General features: G+C 41.5%; 2 protein-coding genes across 3 annotated transcripts in view; one reads left to right on the forward strand and one right to left on the reverse strand.

The window, feature by feature from the left end:
• The window catches only part of MYOM1 (myomesin 1), a 164,415-nt gene extending 164,226 nt beyond the window's left edge, over positions 1–189 (reverse strand). The window contains exon 1 of the mRNA XM_032654458.1: positions 177–189. The gene's annotated coding sequence lies outside the window, so the exon portion shown is untranslated. The remainder of the gene's footprint in view (positions 1–176) is intronic.
• Positions 190–371: 182 nt separating this feature from the next.
• On the forward strand, positions 372–10,492 carry LOC116765169 (myosin regulatory light polypeptide 9). Of its 2 annotated transcripts, none has more exons than XM_032654461.1 (4): positions 372–518; positions 6,385–6,583; positions 7,074–7,235; positions 9,988–10,492. In XM_032654461.1, the coding sequence occupies exons 2-4, from the start codon at positions 6,400–6,402 to the stop codon at positions 10,158–10,160; spliced, it is 519 nt and encodes a 172-aa protein (XP_032510352.1). In that variant the 5' UTR covers positions 372–518; positions 6,385–6,399; the 3' UTR covers positions 10,161–10,492. The 2 variants fall into 2 exon arrangements, with proteins under 2 accessions (XP_032510352.1, XP_032510351.1); XM_032654460.1 differs by lacking the exon at positions 372–518 and adding an exon at positions 5,009–5,070.
• The last annotated feature ends 3,410 nt before the right edge of the window (positions 10,493–13,902 follow it).

Here is a 13,902-nt window from a genome sequence, read left to right on the forward strand (position 1 = left end):
TTCTGAGGCGGGGCGAAGGCCAGTCACGTGGGCCGCGAAGCCCTCTCCGCGATTTCCCTACAAGGACTTGGGCTGTTGGGCCCCGCCCCTGGCCGGGCCCTGGAATGTGCGGAGGGGCAAACCCACAGGACAGAGTCAACCATTCGCCAAGAGGAAAGGGGGGAAGAAAAGCTTACATTGTAAGAAGAGGTATTAAAAAAAAGGAAAACTCAGTCATCAGACCCGGAGAACCATTACACCTTCTTCTACGTTCTAAGTTTTCCGCTTTACACGTCCTTCCCATGCACTTGGTCAAAACTGCGCCCTTTGAGCACACCGGCAACTCCCCCGCTCCGTCGCCCTTCCATTAAGCCAGGCTCACACTGTTAGCAGAGAATGGTGACTCGCTTCCTTCCGGTCCGCTAAGCGGAGGCCGGAAGTGTTGTTTGCAGCGTCTCTGGGAGTGGAAGGGAGTTTGTAGCGGCAGTCAGGGCAGCGAGGGGTTCCTTGAAGCGTTCGGGTTCTCGCGGCTGAGCAGGGTGAGTGGTGCTCGCGGTCGGGCGCGTGAGGCCCATTTCGGGGCGCATCCCCTCGGGACGGCTTGGGGGGGGCAGTGGCGCTCCCCCGGCGCCGGGAGCGCACCTGGGCAGGTGTACCAGCCGGTTCCCGGGTTTCGAGCCCCAGTGCCAGCTCCAACATCGAAGGCCGCGGCCGGAAGCGGCCCAGACGCCGACTTCGCTCCTTTGCCCAAAGTAGGAGCTCGGGAAGTGTGGCTTACTCTGCTGGCGCCGCGAGCTTGAGCGACAGCAGGCCTGCGAAACCCGAGCCCAGCGGAGCTGACTCTGGGACTAAGTTTAGTTTATAACGTAAACTTGCCCGATTCAAGAGAGTTTGCGCAAAAACTGTAGCCCAGTTCGCCCCCCTCACCCCCCCCCCGCCCGCGCTGCAGCTGTTGTTGCAGCTGTGTGGCTACGTTTAGTGGGAATAACCACCTCAAATTAGCAACTTCCTCAGCTCGGTGTCCACTTTTGTAATTAGAGTTTTATTTTTAAGTGATATTTGGACAAAGAGGAGTTCGGGGTTTAGTTTGCGGCTCCAGAAAAACTCCAAAATACAATACCGTCTTACTCTTGGGTGGAAACTCGGGGTTAAGTCAATTTCCCAAAGTGTTTTCCTTTTAAAGTAGTTGAATAGGTTTATCAAAGAGTGTATCAGTTCTTTACAGAACTTTGGAACAGAAATAAGCGTTAGGTTGAGATTTTAACTTAAGTGCAAAAAGTTTTATATCTAAAGGTGAAGAAAGTGAATATTTCCTAAGATTACTACTATTTGTTTCATGTTCTGGAAGCCTTTTGATAAAACTTAACCAGAAAAAGCTTTTTATTTAAAAAAGTGACGCTTTACTGGCAAGTGAACCACGACAAAGAATTGCCTTTGTCAAGTGCCGAGAACTTTTTGGGTGTGGCAGTCTAAGGGAACTAATCCTACCTTCTACCGGAAGTTTGCGTAGGAATTGAAAATTTGTTTTAGTTGGAACGGAAGCACCAGCCTGAAAATGTACTTTTAAAAAGACGTGGTTAGCCCCCCAAAATTACATATACTTAGCTTTGAAAAAAGAAGTGCATTGATTAAATGAGACGGTAGATTTGGTAAGCAGATACTACGTGCTCTCACATTAAGTGTTTTCTAAAATGGGAGTTTTTCCTTAAAGAATATAATCATATTTCCAGAATACTATCAATTTGAGTGTTAGTTCTGTAGAAAAAGTCTTAGGATTAGTTTCCATTTATTACCACTACAAATGCTGTACTCTAGGATTCTAACAAGAGTAATCTAATGTAATACTGGTATGGATTAATCCCATTTTATAAATGAAACCAAAGTATCTAGAAATTCTGAAAAATCTTCTGGTTGCCCTTGATGTGTGGGGAAAGCCTCTTTGAGGATCTTTATTTTCCATTTCCCCCATCACTTAATCTAGTCTAACATCTTCCTTACATAGTTTGTATCCCTCCTTTTGTCATAACCCTGAATGATTCTCTATTTGATCAAGCTAAAAGGATAAATCTAGAAATTCATTACCACCAACACTCCCTTTCCCTGATTAAGACAAGATTATACTCCTTCAGGTCTGTAAACTGAATCTCCTTGACTGAATCTCTTCTATATATTTAATAGAAGTTGGCTCTGCGAGTCTGTGGGTTTTCAAGTTCCATACAACATATAGCCCTTCACACCAAAGATCTTAAATTAAATGCTTCAAAAATAGACTCTAGGGGCTTCCCTGGTGGCGCAGTGGTTGAGAGTCCACCTGCCAATGCAGGGGACGCGGGTTCGTGCCCCGGTCCGGGAAGATCCCACATGCCGCGGAGTGGCTGGGCCCGTGAGCCATGGCCACTGAGCCTGCGCGTCCAGAGCCTGTGCTCTGCAACGGGAGAGGCCACAACAGTGAGAGTCCCACGTACCGCGCAAAAAAAAAAAAAAAATAGACTCTAGACTATAACTTAGGATGAGTGAGGACATAACTCGGAAATCTCAGGTGCCTTCATGGCAATCTTCCCACCCTAAATAAAGAATAGTTACATTGATGAATAAAATATTTTCAGTTTTATTTTGCCCTAGTTTATGAGAGTTGTGTGTTTGCTGAAGGCTTGTTACATGCAGAGGGTTACAGGTTGACTCGTTTGGGGAGGGTAAAAGTGGACAGCATACTAGAATCACAGCAAGGAGGACAATGACAGTATCTGTCATCAATGATCTTCTCCTTCAGATCATAGCACTGTTCCTCATTTGGCTCCCTCTCTGCCAGTGTTTATTCCACCCATACTTTCAGTTTGGTAGGGGAAAATAAAAAACACCCTTTCCTTATTTTGAAATAACTGACTGCAAAGCTGAACTCCCTGTCACTATAAGGATCTGGGTTTCTGGTGGGAGATAAACTCACAGATCAGAATCCAACCTCCTTGAAAAAGTAAAGGCCCATGTAGTAACTTGCCCAACGGTATACTACCAGTTTTTGGTAGAATTAACTACCCTAATTTGTTAGAACTAAGACTAACATTTAAGTCTCTTAATTCTAAGGATGTCTTGTAGCTTTTAGGATTTTTCAGTCTTCTCCACCCGCCCAAATCTTTTAGAAACAAAGATCTTTTCTGAACTCACAATATTTGATAATCATGTATCACCTTTGAGTTATTTTTCATTTTTGTTACGCATTGTTTTAACTTGAGAGCCATACTCCTGGAATGAAAACTATGTGACTCATTTCATAAGTTGAACCAATCATCTCATTTCTTTAAAGTTGCCTCTCCAACTATATTTTAAGCTCCTTGAAGATAGCACACCTACCTTACATTTCTTAATTCTTAAATAATAATCAGCACTCATGACATTTAATGCACATGAATGTAATTCTGCTGATCATATTAAAGGTTGATGGTTAAGTATCGAATGAGATAAAGAAAAATTCTGTGAGACCACTGTCAGTTCTGACCCCCAAAAAACCTTTATAATGTTTAAAAACTATGTTAGAATGCATTTACAAATTGAAAGAATGCATGATTTTAAAAAGGCTAAATAGGGGACTTCCCTGGTGGCACAGTGGTTAAGAATCCACCTGCCAGTGCAGGAGACACGGGTTCGAGCTCTGATCCCGGAAGATCTCACATGGCCGTGGAGCAGCTAAGCCCGTGCACCAGAACTACTGAGCCTGCACACTAGAGCCCACGGGCCACAACTACTGAGCCCTCATGCCACAACTACTGAAGCCCACGCACCTAGAGCCTGGGCTTCGCAACAAAGAGAAGCCACCGCGATGAGAAGCCACTCAACCCAATGAAGAGTAGCCCCCACTCACCGCAACTAGAGAAAGCCCGTGCGCAGCAATGAAGACCCAACACTGGCAAAAATAATAAATGTATTTATTTTAAAAAAAAAAGCAACTGTAAAAAGGCTAAATAGGAAATACATCAAAATTCAAGAAGTGGGTGTGTGTTACTTTATAATCCAAACTAAGTTTTAAAAAGGTGTATAGAGGACCCGCACCAAATTGAGTATTATGAGTTTTTTTGTTTTGTATTTTATAATTTTATTTATTTATTTTTGGCTGTGTTAGGTCTTCGTTGCTGTGCGCGGGCTTTCTCTAGTTGTGGCCAGCGGGGGCTACTCTTCGTCATGGTGCGCAGGCTTCTCATTGCGGTGGCTTCTCGTTGCAGAGCACAGGCTCTAGGTGAACAGGCTTCAGTATTTGTGGCTCATGGGCTCTAGAGTGCAGGATCAGTAGTTGTGGCGCACGGGCTTAGTTGCTCCATGGCATGTGGGATCTTCTCAGACCAGGGCTCAAACCCATGTCCCCTGCATTGGCAGGTGGATTCTTAACTGCTGCGCCACCAGGGAAGCCCTGTGAGGTTTTGTAGATTAAAAAAATCAGTTGTATCAACCATTTGACCTATAATTTTCATCAGTTTCTTTGTTTTTAAAATAACTGACATTTGTGCGTCATTAGGGGAATATAATGTAGTCAGACAAAACAGACTGTTTTTAAAGATGTGCTTTGTTTTGCAAAGACAGGGCATACCTAAAATATTAAAGAGACGTGGACTGGTAAATATATGCCACTCATTGGGTCTCAACCGCTAACCCAAGTCCTGGAGTCCATTTAAGAGATGGAAGAATAATACATATATGTTATAACTCCTTGTAGTTTTTAAAACTGCATTTAGAATAGAGGGGGACATTACAGTTCCATATAGTTTAGATAATAGTGGGATTTACTGCGTCCAGAAGTATTACAGAGTGAAAATATGCATTCATAAAAGGGTGATTAAAGGAAACTTGGAAACTAGGGAAGAGTATATATCATAACTGCTATGTCACGTAGAGTATATCTTACCAGCAACACATTCCAGTGTATCCTAGGAGTGCTATATTTAATGGACTGGAATTTGTGACTCTCCTTTGTGGAATTTCCTTCTAAAATCTGAGAACAGATTTAGCTTAAAAGAAAGAAAATCTGAGGCAGAGTCAGAGCTTTTCTAATTATTTCCATAATTGAATTTAGCCTGGCTGATGTGGTGTAATCAAGGAAAGAATGTAAGTAATAAGTTTTTAAACTCGTGGAGCGTTGTGTTCTAAAGTCACTTTGCAGTACTGACATCTAGGTAGTACTTCATTCTTTGCAATCCACAGACTTATTTTTAGAGTAAGGGCATATAGTGTTTTGCTACATCATAGTTAAATGTTGTTTTCAGAACGTAAGCTTTAAAATTGTTGTCCTGGTCAGAGAGTGAAATCAGTAGTGCCTATTTTAGACCTGCTTCAAAGAATATAACTGAATACAGTGTCTTAGTCTTGTGTGTTAGAGGTTTTGCAGACTGCCATTGCCACCTCAGCTCTGAAAGATGGTATGGTAAAATTTTATTATCTGATGACTGTGGGATTTTTAACTTCAAACTTTTATAGTATTAAAGATTGTGTTGAAAGGAAAATTACCTCTTCATCTTAGGTATTATTAAACATTATTTTTAACTTAAATTTTACAGGAATAAATTTAGATTAGAGAGCAAAGGTAGTTTCTGTACCTCTTAAAATGCTTTCTAAAACTTTTTAAAAACTAAAGTGCTTTAAAAATTTTTATTGTGCTCTGGTTTTTGTTTCGAGGACTTAGTCACTTCAAGTGATTTAGCTTAGCTCTGTGCAACAAATTGGTTAGGATAGAGTGGAAATATTTACAGAACTTAATTATTGATGAATTACCTTTGGAGTTTTCTATACTTTTTCAGTTAGCCTTTTAACAGATATCTTTCCTGAAGTACTTTGATTCCAGGAGTGAGGGTGCGATAAGAAATGTTAGTTGCAAGTGGAAGAATGGTATTTGGCAGCAAGATTAGGAGATGAAGACCTGTCCCATCAGTTAATCCTCCTTCCTTCTTTCTGTCCACCTTAGAATGGGAGGCTGGTTTCAGCTAGGGCTGCAGAAGGATAGACCTGTTGAAGATGAGTTAGTGTCCCTCAGTACTCCATAGCACTGATGTACGGAACCCAACATTTTTTGTTTCTTGTTTTCTGTATTGTTATTAAGCTAGTAGATGGGTTATTGGTCCTTAATCAGCTGTCCAGTAGTACTGGGGACAGGAAATCTTGTTGATAATGCTCTGAGCTTTGAATTAATGTTGGTCGTAGTTTCGTCACAACTACTAAGGATGAGTGAACTCAAAGCATGAGTCTGGTTTTTCTTTTTGTAGATTGATTCTCTGCATAATGGTATTGATTAGTTGAGAGAGATTTTTGCCAAGTGATACTATCCTGTGGAATAGTCTTTAGACACATCTCTAAGTGGCTCAAACGTATCAGGAAGGTTGGTTCAGTTTACTTTTTGTTATTTCTTGTATTTCCCTTATTTGTTAGGATTTAACCGCCACCATGTCGAGCAAAAGAGCAAAGACCAAGACCACCAAGAAGCGCCCCCAGCGCGCAACCTCCAATGTGTTTGCCATGTTTGACCAGTCACAGATTCAGGAGTTCAAGGAGGCCTTCAACATGATCGATCAGAACAGAGATGGTTTCATCGACAAGGAAGACTTGCATGATATGCTTGCCTCCCTGGGTAATGATCAGTTTTAACATTAATAAATCAAATAGAATTTCTATAACACCTTTTATATTTATTTCTTAAGCCAATCTAATGAAGCTTTGTGAAGCCAATCTAATGATGTTACAGTTCACTAAGATTCGAAGTCTGGAGCATTGTTTCCCAAAGCATGGTCCCCGGAACACCTGCAGATTTCTGGCCAAGTTTCAGGGTTAGGCTGGGGGCCAGCCGTGTACGTGCATGCACTGCAAACACTGATCTTGATTGTGAGAGCAGTGTTATTCCTCCTGACATCCAGTGGAACAGCACACAGTCTCCAGACTCTTAATACGGATCCTATTCATTGAGAAGACTTTTTTCCGAATAGTTTTGCTATCTTGAATGCAAATAGCAAACTGTTTAAATGACCGTCTTTCTTGTCCAAATGTTTACCATGATGAATTGTTGATGCGTTTTGTGGTGTAATTATCACCCTCTTAAAATTATGACCCTCTTTTTTGTTTAGGGAAAAATCCAACTGATGAGTATCTGGATGCCATGATGAATGAGGCTCCAGGTCCCATAAATTTTACCATGTTTCTCACGATGTTTGGTGAAAAGTTAAATGGCACCGATCCAGAAGATGTCATCAGAAATGCTTTTGCTTGCTTTGATGAAGAAGCAACTGGTAAGTCTGAGGTAACCTTTAATTACCAAGTGATTTAATTTTTGGTTATGGCAACTAAAATATATAATAACTTGAAATATGATGACATATAATACCCTCAGGTTTATACCATACCTGAGGTTTGGGGGATTTGGGGGGACAGGTTTTGCCTATGGCTTGTTAGTCACTCACTTCTCTGCCTCTGCCCTTAAATATTTAATTTACAATTTAATAGGTATATTTGAAACTTCTTTAGGAAACTTATGTTCCTCCTTTACTAGAATAATTCCACAAGGGTCAGACACTCAATAAATGTGTGTCAAACCAATATCTTTTACTGGAGCAATCTTGGAAAAAGTTTAAATTGCTGTAGGCGGTGATACCAGTACAATCCTATGTTTGTTTATCAGGTACCTCTCAGCTCTGAGAGTGTTTAGATCTGGTATCTAACCTCTCCCTCTGGAATCAGGTGCCCCGGTTTCATAATCCTATTCTGCATAATAGCTGTGTGATTTCAGGCGAGTTACTGAACTTCTCTAAGCCTCTGTTTTCTTATTTGTAAGATGGACAGTAATATTACCTACCTCAGGGTTGTTGTGAGGATTAAATGAGGAAATGAGATAGTAGCTTACTGCCTGCATAGAGTGAACTCTCAAAGACACCCAAAAGGTTAACTAAATACATGCCCGATAAGGGGGTAACTCACATAGCAAGTTTTTGAGAAGGAAGGCACACCCTCTGGTTACACAGTCCAAGCATAGTTTGGGCATGGAAGCATAGTCTCCCCACTCTGGCTTTCAAGACTCTGCACGATAGGGCCTCATTTGGCCTGTTCAAGTAGACCACCCTCAACTCTTCCTAACAACCTTCCAGACTCCTCCATGCGTTGTTGCCCTGACTTACCTCCACCATTTCTGCCTCTGCCTTTCCTCCTTATACCACCTCCTTCCTCCTTCCCCTTGAAATCAAGACTCTGAACAGTTATTTCTGGAAGGGGTAGGGAAGGGGCAGGCAGAAGAGACCTTTTTCCTGCTAAAAACATTTGTGTATTGATTGAATTTTTTACAGTCAATGGGTATTACTTTTTTAGTGGAAGGGAATAAAACCATAAAAGAGTAAAGTGTCTTATTTATTCTTCAAAGTCATCTCAATGGTCACATTCTTTATAGAGCCTTACCTGTGTTTTCATACTATTTTCTCCTGACCTCTGGGAAAACTTAAAAGTTCTCCCTTTCCCCCTCCAAAGTATTTTATGTACGTCTCTACTGGCACATACTCCACCTGAGCTTCTACTTTAGTTGTGTGCTTATTTCTTTTTTTTTTTTTTTTTTTTTTGCTATACGCGGGCCTCTTACTGTTGTGGCCTCTCCCGTTGCGGAGCACAGGCTCTGGATGCTCAGGCTCAGCGGCCATGGCTCACGGGCCCAGCCGCTCCGCGGCATGTGGGATCTTCCTGGACCGGGGCACGAACCCGTGTCCCCTGCATCGGCAGGTGGACTCAACCACTGCGCCACCAGGGAAGCCCGTGTGCTTATTTCTAATCATCACAGTCTCTCCCTGCTCCCAGGGTAATAGCTGTGTCTTCACCAGCATTCCATTCCCATCTTTGTAACCCCTCCCAGCTCCTACCACAGTCCCTTGCACATAGTCGATGATGATTTTACATGATAGTTGAATGACTTGGCTGGAGATGAGGATTTATTTCTACAAGCTAAAAGTCTTAAGATTTGGAGAACTTTTTTTTTTTAATCTAGGATTGAATTAGCAAAAACAATCCATAAATCTAGAGTTTCTTTTGTGAACTGACCTTACACTTTAAACTCATAGGAAATATATTATCAATGTTTTAGCTTCATTTCACATACAAGGAAGTTGTCAGATTTTTCTTTTTTTACTTTATGAATTTCAAAATTTCTGTGCTTGAATGGTCATTTATTACCTTTGGATCACTGCATTAGTGGGTCTCAATCATGATAGCTCATGGGATTTACTTGGGGAGCCTTTTTAAAATATCAGTAACAGATAATAAATCAAGGGTGGCCTCTGGGGTTGTTTTGTTTTGAGCTCCCTGGATGATTCTTATGTGCAGTCAGGCTTTATGAGAACCCTGCTTTCACAAGTCCAGAGTAGAAAGCCTTCCTCTCAGCTCACCACTATAGCCCCAGTGCCTATCCCAGTGTCTGCAACATAGTTAATGCTCAAATATCTACTCAGTGTTTTTGCACATCCTGGGCCTGAACATATTTGTTACTGAATCTAAAATTAGATTTGTTTAAAAAAATTTTTTTAATCATTTTACATATAAAGAAAAAGAAGGAGGTAAAGTGAAATGCCTGAAGTAACATAGCTTGTTAAAACTGGACCTCAAGACTTCAGTGTTCTTTCCACTGAAGCACTTTATTGACGTTTATGATGATTTTAGTATATTTACTCGTAGAATAAGTGTGACCGTGCTACTTGAAGGAACCATGAGGCTTAGATTCCTTAATCATACTTCATGGCTTGTGGTTAGGCATAGGCTTAGCCACTGTTACTGAGATCAGGAGATGGATGTCGGGTGAGGTCAGTAGAGCAGAGCAGGTTAATGTCACTAAGCAACAGGGCATTTTCTAGGCAGCTGTCTGCTGACTGCAGCATGTCAGGACCTCATATTTCATACATTTGCATGCTTCTAGTTCTTAACATATAGCCCATGCTTAGTCAAGTGTAGATGCCCCTTGCAATTACTCCTCAGAGTAGTGTGTCTTCTGATCCCTGGTTCTTTTCTCTTTAGGCACCATTCAGGAGGATTACCTGCGAGAGCTGCTGACCACAATGGGAGATCGGTTTACAGATGAGGAAGTGGACGAGCTGTACAGAGAAGCACCTATCGACAAAAAGGGGAATTTCAATTACATTGAGTTCACACGCATCCTTAAACATGGAGCAAAAGACAAAGATGACTGAAAAGAACTTCAAATTCCAGCCAAACTTTCCTTGTTGCTACTTTGGGTATTTCTGAGACTTTCTCTTAGAGCCTAATTGCATGCCCTTAGCTTTACAGCTTTTGCCTTTCTTGTTGTATTTATTCTCAACCATTTGGGGCACTTGCATCTCTATAATCAGACTGGAAATGGGACTTTTTGTCATTTTCAGAATAGAAAATAGGGCAGTTTAACTTACCCCTACCTTCCCCTCCCCCAATAACTGCAGTCTACAAAGAGTCGATATATTTTTTCAGAGAAAGTTATTCACTCAATTTTTTCTGAACCGTAATTAAACTTTATAATAGAAACTTACTTGTTTAAAATTTCTTTATTTACCCAAATTGGCTTTGTTGGTCTTGGTTGTAATTAATTATTTATTTATTTTTGCCTGCGTTGGGTCTTCGTTGCTGTGCGTGGGCTTCTCATTGCAGTGGCTTCTCTTGTTGCAGAGCATGGGCTCTAGGCACACGGGCTTCAGTAGCTATGGCTCGAAGGCTCTAGAGCACAGGCTCAGTAGTTGTGGCGCACAGGCTTAGCTGCCCCGCAGCATGTGGGATCTTCCCCGACCAGGGCTTGAACCCGTATCTCCTGCATTGGCAGGTGGATTCTTAACCACTGCACCACTAGGGAAGCCCTTGGTTGTAACTTCTAAAGAAAGGTAGTGGGAAATCCCTGGCGGTCCAGTAGTTAGGACTCCGCCTGCACTTTCATTGCCAAGGGCCTGGGTTCAATCCCTGGTCAGGGAACTAAGATCCCACAAGACGCGCGTGAGGCGCAGCCAAAAATAAAGAAAGAATGGTAGTGAGGCAAATCCTAGAAAATAATATGGTTGTTAGACCTCCCCCTTACTCCTGCCAGTTTTCCTAACAATCCTATTCCTTTACTATTCATTCTTCCCCCTTTTTAAAGAAATCCAATTTTAACTGCCTTTATTGAGTTTCCTGCACTTTGCCTTCCAATTTTAAAAATAATTTCCTGTAAAATTTACATGTATATGATAGCTTTGGTAGCTTTAAATCCTAAAGTTTAACATACCTGCCAACATCACCCCATATCTGTTCTAATCTTTTGTACATAACTTCTTGTCATTTAAAGTTAGACCAGGCCACTGAGTGTAATTTTAATTTGTCCTAATTTTTAAAACAATTTTAGCCCCAAAGTTTCTATGGAATGCTCTACCAAAAAGGCCGATTTTTTGTATTGTATTTCAAAGTGTTGGAAACACAATATGGTTTTTGTTGGTTTGTTTTGGGTTTTTTTGTATATAGTTTCTTTTTATCACACAGTCCTCATTGAAGTACTGTGTTTATTTATGCAGAGATTCACATGAGTTCATTTGTGAATGTTTGACATTCCTGAACTGCCCGTGGTCAGAACAGCTGAAGCTACATGCCTGGGAAAGTGAGGTCATTATTTCAATCCTAAAAATAACTTCTGCTATTTGCAGGAATGCAGGACTGTTTTAAGAGTTAATCAGGAAATGGTAGACAGTTTCATTCACTTTGGGCTTCAAAAATCTGACTCTCAAGGATTCATAAGTTTAAGAAAGATCTTGAAACAGTGGGGGGGAAAGTTGGGTGAAGAGGGTTGACAATTAACCTGTGAAGATGAATAATTGATAATTACTATAACTTTATGTTTTATACTACTATTAACAAGACTGTCCTTGGACAAAACTATTACCTCGTTGAATATGCAATTACTGAATGCCTTCAGGGCAGCAGACCTTTACACTCAACAGGATAGGTGAGCTAGATTCTTTAACCTCAGGAGACCAGCTTAAAATAGGAGTAGGACTAGTAACAAGGCTGCTCTTGGCCCTTTCAAGATTAGAATCTTGGGCTTCCCTGGTGGTGCAGTGGTTGAGAGTCCGCCTGCCGATGCAGGGGACACGGGTTTGTGCCCCGGTCCGGGAAGATCCCACATGCCGCGGAGCGGCTGGGCCCGTGAGCCATGGCCGCTGAGCCTGCGCGTCCGGAGCCTGTGCTCCGCAACGGGAGAGGCCACAACAGTGAGAGGCCCGCGTACCGCAAAAAAAAAAAAAGATTAGAATCTTAGCACCTGCCTTAACTCTGCCTTTAATGTGTTCCTGAATTTTGTTCAGTGGTTTAAGCAAAGTACTTTTTCCAGGGTATAGCCATGATGCTGAAATTGTTGGACTAAATTTACATTTCAACTAAAAAAAAAATAACTTCTGCTTTGTTAACAAATTTCCAGTCAAGAACAAATAACATTGTTGCCGTAATGAAAAAAAGGTAGCCTCATCTACTAAAATTATCTCTTGCAGTATCTCCACTTCCATTTCTGATAACTGCTCAAAGAACCAGCCACCATTAGAAACGGTGGATAGTCTCTTCTGAATGAAATGTCTGCTCATTTAGTGATAGCATTCTCTATGTAGTAAGTAGGCTTTGCTTAAGTAAAGCTGATTGACAGTAAAAAGCTAAAGCATCTACTCCAACAGTGCATTTGATAGAAAAACTGGTCTCCACAATGAAAGCCAGACTTGAAACAAACCATTTCAAAACCAGCCTAATGGGGGCAGCCTCCTTACCCACCTGCTTATGATTACATTATCATTTGGACTCCAGGGCCCAAATTTTATTTGATCAAGGAGCCTCTATGACTGCACGAGAGTGGGAATTTATGAGTGCTACTGGGACAAAAGGGAGCAGGCCAGACTATATGAGACAAGTAAAAGCAAATTCTGGAAAGGAAAGGCAACTATTTTTTTTTTACGAAGTATGAGGGGGGAAAGGACAGCAAGAGATGTACTAGACTTTGAGAAGTGCAGGCAAGTTGTAAGAAGGATCAGATAGAAGATGGTAAAAGAGCTTAGTAGATAGAGCCACAACAGTGTTATGGAAACCAAGTGAATAATTTCAAGAGTGAGGAAGTTAGTAGTGTTAAACCACAGAAAAATCGAACACAGGAAAATTTAAATGAGGCCACTGGATTTGGCAAGTCGGTCACTTCTGCCAGAGCTGTTAAGGTAGTTTTGAGTGCAGAATCTGTAGTGTAGCAGGAGACACGGACAATGCCTGGGTTTGGGGGTCAGGCCAGCTGCATTTTAATCTCATTCGTGCTACATCATGGCTTTATAACCTTAAGAAAGTTATTTAACCTCGCTCGACCTCTATTCATTTGTAAAATTGAAGTAATGCTCTGGCTCGTAATAGGAACATAATCTATTAATATATAAAGCAGCATTTTTGTGATTAGGAGCAGTATGGGTTTTAGAGCCAGACGTGGTTGAGTGAATAATGCCTGTTATTTGATGAGCTTTGTGTCCTTGGGCAGGTGGCCCATCCCTAAGTGTCAGTTTCCTCACCTGTTTAACAGGGACAATACCCTCCACATTTGTTGTGAAAATAGAAACACTAAAGCTAAATGGGTCTGGCACACAGTAGGTATTCAAATAGTGGTTATTCTGTTTACCAGCAGGGGCTGTTGGGCAGTGAGGAGAGGCTTGAAGGGAAGGCAGGACCAAAGAGCATTTCTTTAGAGATTCAAGCCTGTCTGTAGACAGAGGAAGAAGGCAAACGAGTGTAAGCCAATGAGTGAAACCAAAGGAATGATGTGCAGGAGCTAGGAAGAGATAGAACCTAGATCACATGTTGTAAGATTATTCTTAGAAAAAACAAAAATGGATACTGCTCCCTCTGAAAACAGGAAAGGGTAGGTGATAGGAGTTTAATCATAGTTGGAGATTAAAAGCCGAG

The sequence above is a fragment of the Phocoena sinus genome, chromosome 14 (genome assembly GCF_008692025.1).
Source record: "Phocoena sinus isolate mPhoSin1 chromosome 14, mPhoSin1.pri, whole genome shotgun sequence".
Taxonomy (NCBI): Eukaryota; Metazoa; Chordata; class Mammalia; order Artiodactyla; family Phocoenidae; genus Phocoena; species Phocoena sinus.